A 10,648-nucleotide genomic window follows, 5' to 3' on the forward strand; every position below is an offset into this window, starting at 1 on the left:
GGCTGAGGTATCAAACCGTAAAGATCAAAGGAAGGAACTTCCTTTTTTAAAAATCACTTTGTCCTGGCACTAGATTAGCAGTAAAATCAATGACAGTCTTCTTAGTCACAAAGTTGCCAACATCACCCTCAGACAGGGCATGCTGTACTCCATTACAGGAGTTGCAATGGGGCAACTTAAGAAAAGTGACAATGAGGTCATTGAATTGTGACACAGGCCATGTGTCCTGCTTCTAGAAACGTCAGAGGGAGTTAGGGGAGCTTCCACACAGGATGTGATGTTAGGTCAGTTTAGAACATACCCGGAAACCCAGGCCCAGTCTCAGTCCGGGCAAGATGGAAATTCTGAGATTTCACAAAGTTTTGAAAGCCTCTGTAACTAAATAACAGCAATAATATTAATATTAAATGACCTTTATTAAGAGTTGCTAGTGTTAATAACCAAATGTCTTTTACTGTGCACACACCAGGGTCTAGTCATTCTGTTCTACACTTATCTACATTTTCCACATTTGGTCCCCACAACTAGTAAGATGGGTCCCATTAACTCTATTCAAGAGATAGTCCCAGAAGTTGAGGATCTCACCTTAAGGCTACACTGTTATTAAACAGTGCTGGGGCACCTGGGGGGCACAGTCAGGTGAGTACCTGACTCTTGGTTTTGGCTCAGGTCATGATCTCAGGGTCCTGAGATGGAGCCCCGAGTTGGGCTCTGTGCTCAGTGCGGAGTCTGCTTAAAACTCTCTGCCCCTCTCCCCCCACTCTCTTTCTCTATCTAAAATAAATAAATAAGTCTTTAAAAACAAAAACAAAAACAAAAAACAGTTTGCCAAACAAAAAAAACCCCCACAGTGCAGGGAGACTCTAAATTTAGGTCTGGTGGCTCTAAAGCTCTTTCCACTACAGAACACTACTCACACTTTCCGAGAGCCCTCTACGGTCCTGAGTCTAGCCCAGCAGAGTCAAAATCTGAACTCTGACGGTTTTACCCGGAGCCCTTGTGCCCTCCCTCAGTTTCTTCACCTGAAGAAGGAAGATCATGATAGGATCTGTCTTACCATTGTCTGAGTATCTTATAAACAACAGAAATTTCTTTCTCACAGTTCTGGAGTCCAAGATCAAGGTGCTGGTGGATTCAGTGTCTGGTGAGAGCCTGCCTCCTAGATGGCTTTTGGAGGTAACCTCACATGGCAGAAGCAGGGATGGAGGGGCAGGGGCGGCGGCTAGCTTTCTGAGGTCTCTTTTCTAAGGACACTAATCCCAGTGGCTCTACCCTCATGACCTAATCACCTTCCAAAGGCCCTACCTCCTAACACAATCACCTTGGGGGTTAGAAGTCAATACATGAGCTTTGAGGGACACAAGTCCATAGCAGTACCCATCTCATAGGGTGCTAGGAATGTTTGTTCAGATAATCCATGTAAAGTCTTTAGCTCAGAGTCTGCACATAGTAAGTGCCCCGTAATGCTGGCCACTGTTACTTCCACAGACACACAGATCAGCTTTTTGCCAAAGGTACAGATTGCATACGCTTATCTCTTCCGAAAATTTTACAGAACATACTTCTTTTCCTGACATAAATAATAGGTTTATTGTGGCAGAAAAAACAGCCAGCTAGCTGTCAATGGACTTAGACCTGGGTCTGAATTTTGGCCCTGACATTCACTGAATACAGGTCTTCGGGCAGGATACTTCATCTCTCTGAGCCTCTCTTTCCTCTTCTGTAAAATGGAGAGTGGGGTTGGTAATTTGCATGCTTTCATAAAAACACAGGCCTTTAGCTGTTGCTCAATAACAGCTACTCTGATTACTCAATCAAAGTGACTACTGTTAAGTACTCACTATTGTCATGAGTTTTTCCATCCTCTTTCCAAACTATAGAGAAATCTGCTAGACGTCCAGATCATTATTTTGATGGAACAGCCACTAAAAGTAACATTACCTTACCGCTTCAAATTGACGGAGAATACGAACACACACACACACACACACACACACACACACACACACGATTAGCCAGCTCTAAGCATCTACGAGATGGCATGAATTAAGTAATGAGATACCAAGCTTGACAGCTGCACTATCTAGAGAAAAGGTCTACTTAGAAATTCTGTGCACCACGTTTGGTACACTGAACAGTTTCCATATCTGAATCAGAATACTGCCATCCCAAGGTGAATACTGACTTACCTATTAAAGCTAAAACACATGTAATTAAATATCATAGAAGTCAAACCTTGACGTATTTTTACTTTCATGGCATTTGATTTGTATTAAAACCACACATACATACACCAGCCAGGCTATCACAAAACCAAACCAAACCAAACCAAACCCCAAACCTGTCAGTTAAAACCAGGACTCCTTTGTTTCCCTACTAATTCTGTTTCCAAAACCACGACGGCTTTTTGTTTTATTCACTTGGTAAGCATCCCACATGCTAAAAATTAACAGTACTCTTTCCAACTCTGGTTACCGTGCCAAACAAATATGCTTCACATTAATGTTGAAATTCATTTACTGGTCTTTTGAGGAAGAGTGTTCACGTGTCTAAAAGATCCTGATACCTGACTTAACCTCTTCAATGCTGGAGACTTGGGCCTTCAATTCTTTTTTATTTTAAATATTTTATTTATTTATTTATTTGAGAGAAAGAACATGTGAGAGTGAGCACAAGCAGGGGGAGTGGCAGGCAGAGGGAGAATCAGGCTTCCCACTGAGCAGGGAGCCCGATGCGGGGCTCGACCCCAGGACCCTGGGATCACGACCTGAGCCAAAGGCAGACGCCTAATGACAGAGCCACCCAGGAGCCCCTAGGCCTTCAATTCTTAATCTTCAGTCCAAATGTGCATTGCACAACTCATAATTTCATTGACAAACTTGGGAATCTGACCATGTCCCAGAAAGTAGCAATAGTATAATGAGCCCTTGCTTTCCATTTCTCTTTTGTTCTTGAATTTGCATGCTTCCCATCCATCTAGAAGCACTGAATATGGTTGTTGTTGTTGTTTTAAAGCGCATATATCTACATTCTATGCAGATACAACCAGAAAATTCTACCTATTATCTTTTTATCCTGGTTTTTCTAATTAGCCTGATTCAGAGGTAGTAGAAAGCCCAAATGCCAAAGCTAAATACCCCAGTATTTAGAAAATCGACACCTCTTACTTTCACAACGGTGGCTAGCTAAAACTGGTAACAGACTTCGGTTTCTTCGGTTTGTACCCATGAGTATGTTCTGTGCATAATGAACTCTCACCCATTTTCTGCTAGTAGTGTTCTATCTAAATGATTTGAGAAGCCAGAACTTCCCACCCCCACACCACAGGAGGCTGCCAGCACTGATCCAGTCCTTATTCCTGCTTGTTGCAGCACAACAGAAGAGGGAATGGAGAGGGCAGCACTCATCACCCAGCCTTCTGATGATGCCCAAATATTTGCCTTTCTGTAGCATAGTGTTCGGTGACTCCAACAATCCCCTTGGCATTTTTTCCTCCCTCCACTAGGGTGGCTCATCTAACAGTGTCCTTGTGGTCTAAAATATCCAGTATTTCAAGGCAACATCTAAATACTACCTTGTGCCATTTCTGTTCCGCCTCCAAAGAGAATGTATTCGCCAATCTCAACAAAAATAACTTAAGGGGCTCCTAGGTGGCTCAGTCGGTTGAGCACTGGACTCTTGCTTTCCGCTCAGGTCAAGGTCTCTGGGTGGTGAGATCGAGCCCCAAGCCAGGCTCCTGCTCAGCGGGGAGTCAACTTGAGATTCTCTCTCGCTCCCTCTCTTCCCTGCCCTCTCCTCCCGCTTGCCCATGCGTGTGCACTCTCTTTCTCTCTCTAAATAAATACATTTTTAAAAACCAAACATACAAAAACAACTTAAGAAAGAGTTATGTAGGAAGTTGTTGCTGCAGCGATGTTTATGATATAGAGACCCTCGCTACAGCCTAAAGCTAGGAGAGAAAGGTTAAATAAATTCTGGTATATCCATATAATGGAATATTGGGATTATAATACACCATTAAAAATGATGTTTGCTAAATGCTTATGCTAAAATTTTATTTTTAAATAAAAATTATCAAAATCTTATCTTAGTATGATCCAAAATTACCTGTAAAATATGGTACATTTTAAACATGTACCATAGTTTTCTCTGAGTGATGAAACTGTGAGTACTTTTTAACTGCTTTTTTTCCTACATGTTTGTATTATCCACTATTTTTATTGGGGAAGGGTAAAAAAAAAAAATCATTGTAGGACTAAAAGTGTTACAGCTAATCAAATAAAACATTTTGGTCTTTCTTATTCTGAGCATGTATTTTTTTTTTAAACTATGTCAGTCTGAGGTTGTCTCTGCCAGCTTTGTTGTCCTGTTCTATGGATTAACAGTGGACAGGATTCTGTATGTGGGTGATGACAGCTGGCCTTTGCTGAATAGCTGCTATGTGCCAAGCAGGAATCTAAGTTCTTATTATACATTATCTCATTTAATCCTCACGTCAACCCAGCGAGGTAGTATGATTATCTCCACCTCATCATACTGGAACTGAAGCAGGAAGGTGAAATAACCGGCCTCAGGCCATCCAGCTGCATTTCAAACTCATGCCCTCCTGGGTATGAATGGCTTCACCGTTTATAACACATTAAGTCCTCATAGCATTTTATTAGGACTATTAGAATGTTTCAAAATATTTGGGAAATGCACTGACTCCATAAGGTGCTACTTACATGTATTTCGAAGAATCAAAGCACCAAGGAACAGGCCAAAGGAATCTCCCAGTTGATACTTTATGGAAATTCCACTGCAGGACTTTTGCCAAAGTCTATCTTATGGATGGACATGGCTACCTCAGTGAGGTAGAGATGTGACTTGTACCTTTTCTCTGTGACCTCAATCAAGTGTTCATGTCCCCAAGAAGCAAGGCATAAGAGAAAAAAACTATATCACCTATAATCAGACTTCCAACTTAATTGAGGAGATAAGACAAATAACACACATGAAACAATCAGCACAAGGCAAAAAAACAAACAAAAAACCCCAAACCATAATTAAATGCTTAACTATAACTAGTGTAGAAGTCACGTGGAAAGACCTCATCAGCTGTGAAGTGTGAGAATTTGAAAGGTACAAGAAACCACACTTGAAGATCACCTAGCCAATGCCAGCATCTCAAGATGAGAGCTAGTAACTTGGTTGAGGTCACAGAGCTGCTGAGTAGCTGAGGGAAGGCAGGTAATGAAGGAAGTTCGATGAAGCGGTTAGTCTTAGAAAAGCCTTCCAAGGACAAGTAGTGAGGTGACAGTACTTTCGATGAACAGCAGACAATGTTCCTCTCTCCTGCTTTAGCAAAATCAACCTGCCACTGGTCTGGTGTTTAGATTACAAGCTTGTAAAGAGTCCCTGCACTGAGATTTCATTTTTAAAACAATTAGAAACTACTGAATTGTTTGTTTCATTCCACTCATTGTTTTTAAACATCAAGTATTTTATGTACTGCACTCTAAGCTCGATATTACCAAACAGAAACACACCTACTCACATCAGCATTCCAGATGCTTATCTGAGAGAAGTGAGATCTGGCTGTCTTTAACACACCTCTGGTTTAGGTAGTAGACTCAGGTGTCTGATGTTGTAAAGTGGTAAGTAGGAATTATTTGCCTAGCTTTGATGCTTCAATCCCCAACATACTCTTACATTTTATTTAAAGCACCCAAAACTCTTTGTTATAGTTGCTCACATAAAATCTATCAGTCAGGGATGCCTGGGTGGCTCAGATGGTTAAGCGTCTGCCTTCGGCTCAGGTCATGATCCCAGGGTCCTGGGATGGAGCTCCGCATCGGCTCCCTGCTTGGCGGGGAGCCTGCTTCTTCCTCTCCCTCTGCTGTTCCCTCTGCTTGTGCTCTCTCTCTCTCTGTCAAATAAATAAATTAAATCTTAAAAAAAAAATCTATCAGTCATTAGAAAATAGGGATATATTTAACTCTAAGTGGATTAGAGAACCTAAATATGAACTGATTGAGCACTATCTTTTTTTATAAAAAGATACCTAAACATTAAAAAGATACCTAAAAGATACCTAGGCAAGGTGTAAAGATATTAAACCTAGTTTTCACTGAGGAATTTTGGTAGTGAATACAGCAGATGTGACTCAGAACACGTAAAATTTATTTCAGAAATGTTCATTCAAATTTGAGAAAAGAAAACATGGTAGGATAATGAAAAGTCGATTTGGATGAATCCCTTTTACTTTTTTTTTTTTTAAGGATCTTATTTATTTATTTGACAGAACCGATAGAGCAGGAGAGCACTAGCAGGGGGGAGCAGCAGAGGAAGAGGGAGAAGCAGCTACCCCCACAGCAGAGAGCCGGGTGTGGGGCTCGATCCCAGGAACCCGGGATCGTGACCTGAGCTGAAGGCAGTCGCTTAACCAACTGAGCCACCCAGGCGCACTTTGATGAATCCCTTTTAAAAGTTTATAGGTAAGTGTCCTGGTCACTGAATTTAAGATAACTAAGGTTTTTATTTTTGTAAAAAATACAAACCACTTTAATTTCTGACACCAAACATACAGGCATAAAGTTACATTTTCTTGTATTCTAAGATAATAATCTCTGTGGGTTTGCAAGCTCAAATTAAGGCTCAAAATGGTTTTTTCTATGCTTCCAATCTATTATTAAGAGTGTACCTTAAATTCCTCAAAAAATTACTTAAAAAGGTATTGTGCTCTCATAGACCATTTAAGCTAGCTGGAATACCCCAAAACTCAATATAGTTCTCTTTCAATATATTTTAGCAATTTACATTGCAAACTGTCATACAATTTGTACACATAGATCAGAGAAATAACTAAAATGTGGTTTTGAAAGAAGTAAAACAGGTTAACAAATCATAAGTAATATTAAGTCCATAAGGAAAGTAATTTTCTAACAAGTCTCAAAAACAAAAATAAATACAACTTCAAGTGCTAAGTAGATGTCCTCCTTACAACCATTGCCAAATCTGCTGTGTGGCTTCAAAGTTCCAGACAAGACTTCTAACTTTCCAACTAAACATTTCAGATCTACAAAATACAAGTATCAGAGTCACGTCCCACACCGATACTTCCTAAAGTCTCAGAGATTTTAACTGGGCACAGAAAAATTAAGAGTCTAAACAGAAACAAAAAAGTTTGCCAAATATCAAGTTTTTACAGATATATCCAAAACCTATACTAGCAATTTCTCAGTATCAGACATATGCAAATGGTGTTGAATGCAATCACTAATTAGTAATGCATTCTACTTACTTTGCTTTTTGCCATTTATAAGCTTCATTAAAGACACCCAGAAAGAGGTAACCAGTTGAATGAGGTTCGGCTCAGATGGGAAAAACCAGTTGTAAACTCGATCTACAAATTTACATCTCACAACGTCCTGCGGGGAAGGTACTCTTTATAGACCAATATCATATACAAGCCTTAGACTGTGAAATTACGCATTTCAGCTTTTTACGCCACACACACCATTAGAAACCCTCAACTCTACATCCCCAATTCCCGGAAAAAAAAAAAAACAACTCCACCTCCAATTTTCATTGGTCCACATAGTTCCGGCCCACATGGTATCAGTGGGTGTGTCGCGGCCAACAGGTCCTCTCATTGGCTGCGAAGAAAAAGCATTTAATAGGCTGTGATTTGGGGGGTTGTCAAACTCCACGCCTCCAGGCCTGGCGCTTGCCAATAGACCCGAGGTACTGGCGGCTACTCTGCGATTCAAAGGACAAGGTGGCTGCCTGAGCGGTAACCCCAGAAAGACGAACTCTGAGAAGGAAAAGGGGCAAGGAGAAGGGAGAGGACGGCTCCGGCTGTCCCTCCAACTCTACCCCTACTCCCGCACCCAAATAATGTTCTCACACTTGCATTTTCCCATCAACAAATTAGTGAGGCGGGCGATGCGCTAGCCTTTTTTAGAGTCGTGACCGAACGAGCAGCGCAGGATCCGCATTCAATCGGCCCATTCTACAGACCGAAGCAAACAAGAGTGAGGCTTAAGCTGCGATCTTTAGTGCTTGGCGCCCCTGGGGAAAGAATCAGTCCCGGGAGACCCCTCCGTACACTCCCCGACAGCGGGCGCTGAGGCGCACCGGGCGCGCTGCGGTGCCTGCCCCGCCGCTCCCGGGTGCTGGGCCCGCGGGATGCGCCTGCCTCGCGCCAGCGCTCCCCTCGCGATGGGACTTACGCGGCCTGTTCTTTCTCCCAGAGTCCATTCTCCTCCGCAGCCGGCATTTCTTGGCCGGGGAGTCGTGCTGAGGGGGCGGTGGCTGCGGCTGGAGCTCCGGCAAGAGCGGGAGGCGCGGGGGCGCCGCGTCGCCACCGCCTGCGGGGCCCCGGCTGCAGAGGCGCGGCGGCTGGACTGGCGGCGGGTGGAAGCCGTTGTGCAGCAGCCCGTTCACGGCGGCAGCGCCGGCGTCGGCGGGGGCCCCCAGGGCGTGCGTGGCCGAGTGCTCCGGCCGCCCGCCCCGGTCGCCCATGCCGGGGGCTGGTGCGGCGGCGCGCGGGCCCCGGCTCAGGCGGCCTCGCTGGAGGTCATTCTCGGGCGTCTTTATTTCCCCGGATCCTCCCTGCGGTTTCCGATTCAGCAGCCGCAGAGCCGGCGCCGGGGGATGGCGAGCCCGGCGCTCCTCCCCTTCTCCCACCGGCTCCCCCCGCTCCTCAGCGCTCTGCCCCCCCGCGCGCCCGCCCCGCCGCGCCGGCCGGGAGCATACCGGCTCCCGGCGCGGAATCGGAGAGCCCCGCGGACCCCCAGCCGGGGCCCCGGCAACCCGCCTCCTCCTGATACCGGGGTCGTGCGACTTCAAACGCGGCTTCCTTGCCTCCCAGACCTGTCCCCGCTACTGAGCATGCCCAGTGCTGCCCGCCACCGCCACCGACGAGTTTCAACATGGGGAATGAAGTTCTCAGGGTTTGCAAAGAGATGGGCGGGTTGGGCTTTGTATCTCGGAGTAGCCGAGAGGGGACTGGGCGAGGCTGGCGCTAGAGGAGCAGGCAGCCTGGGGAGGAATACGGAGGCACACAAATATCTGTAGAGGTTTCAGGTTTGCTAATCCTGCCCGCAGTGGGCTAGACACCTTTGCAAGGTCATTCACGGTGTCACCTCCAAAACCCCTCCTCTCCTTGCTTTGTGAGTGTGCGTGTGTTTGGTTAAGTGACCAAACTACTCACAGGCCTGAGTGGAGGGAGGAGAACGATTAGTTATAGAAAGGTAGGCTGATTTGCGAAGCAAAGGGAGTGAAATTTCTTTACTGGCCCACATGCAGACACCATGCGGTTTCCTGGAGTTGTCTTTGCGGGGAGGAAACCTAGGAATACAGTGTAAGGACAGTGAAGGACACAGCTGCACACGGGATTAACCGGTGCTGGAAGAGACCAAGTAAACAGAAGCAGTCCCAAGCTATAAAAAGCACTTTCCTCACCCAGAAAGGACTTCAAGAGACAATGTCATCCTATTTATAGAGTAAGGAGTTGCCTGTGTTTTAAGAAGGGAAGGCAGCATGGCAGCGTGGTCAACACCATAAACTTTGGAGTCAGAGCTGGGTTCAAATTCCAACTCAGTCACTGAGCAAACCCATAGAAAATTGCTCAAGTTAACACACCTGGCAATAGGAAACAGGACTGGACATGCTCAGTAGGCAGGAAAAACTTGGGTGGTGAGGACCTTTCCAAAGTTATGTAATCCCTTGAGGCCTCAGCTTTTGAATCTCACCAGGAGCTGTTGCGAGAAATCTACCTGAAGTAGCTGGTACAATCCTAGCACACAGTAAATGCTTCAAAGAGGTAGTTATTTTAATTACATTGTTATTATTAGCAGTCCACCCTTCAAGTGAGGGGAGCAAACCATGCTCACAGCCATATTTACAGTATGATTTATTACGAGTGATGTTCTCCATCATTTGTATGGACTGAATCTGCAGAGAAGTCAGAGACTACCAAGTGCGGGCTGGGCTGCTGGGTTGCCAAGCCCCTGGGCCTTGGTGCATTCAGCTGCAGCCAGGGCCTGCAGCCCGGATGAGCAATTGCTTCCAGGAGAGCCCTACCCAGAACCACACCTTTGGAACCATAGGGACTGATGTTTTTGAATATAGGTGAGGTTTGGTGGGGTCTGGAGCCAACAGCCAAGAGAGAATTCTTGACATGTCTTCAGTGCAAAATGGTGGGGTTTTATTAAAGCACAGGGACAGGACCCATGGGCAGAAAGAGCTATTGCTGCTCCAGGATTGTGAGGGGCAACTGATTATATACTTTGGGGTTGAGGGGAGTAAAGGTAAGGGAAGTTCCAAAAGGATTTTCATATGTTAAAGAAGACTCACCGAATTGGGGGGGGGCTTGCTGTAGTCAAACCAAGGTTGTTTTTCCCTCTAGCAAGGCATTCATATTAAGACAGTTTGGAGCTTCCTGGAGGAGGGTTATACTCTGCTTGCCTCAAGTATTTGTCAATGGACTACAGGTTATACGGACATTTAATTTTATCTACATTTCCTTCTGCCTTTGTTTCCTACACCAGGGGCCACTGGAGAACTCTGGTCCATCCACTCATTTTTGCACATAAGGAATGAGCCACAGAGAAATGGCTGAGGTTATTAAGAGCAAAACTAGGGCTAAGCCCTACATCGTCTA

General features: G+C 45.0%; 1 protein-coding gene across 1 annotated transcript in view; it reads right to left on the reverse strand.

Annotated features, from left to right (window-relative positions):
* PANK1 (pantothenate kinase 1) overlaps positions 1–9,083 on the reverse strand; it is a 54,364-nt gene extending 45,281 nt beyond the window's left edge. Inside the window, 2 exon segments of the mRNA XM_021699586.2 lie at positions 8,214–8,703; positions 8,705–9,083. Of these exon segments, the coding sequence (XP_021555261.1) occupies positions 8,214–8,703; positions 8,705–8,917 (703 nt within the window). The 5' untranslated portion in view covers positions 8,918–9,083.
* Between the last annotated feature and the right edge of the window lie 1,565 nt (positions 9,084–10,648).

The sequence above is a fragment of the Neomonachus schauinslandi genome, chromosome 6, assembly GCF_002201575.2.
Source record: "Neomonachus schauinslandi chromosome 6, ASM220157v2, whole genome shotgun sequence".
NCBI lineage: Eukaryota > Metazoa > Chordata > Mammalia > Carnivora > Phocidae > Neomonachus > Neomonachus schauinslandi.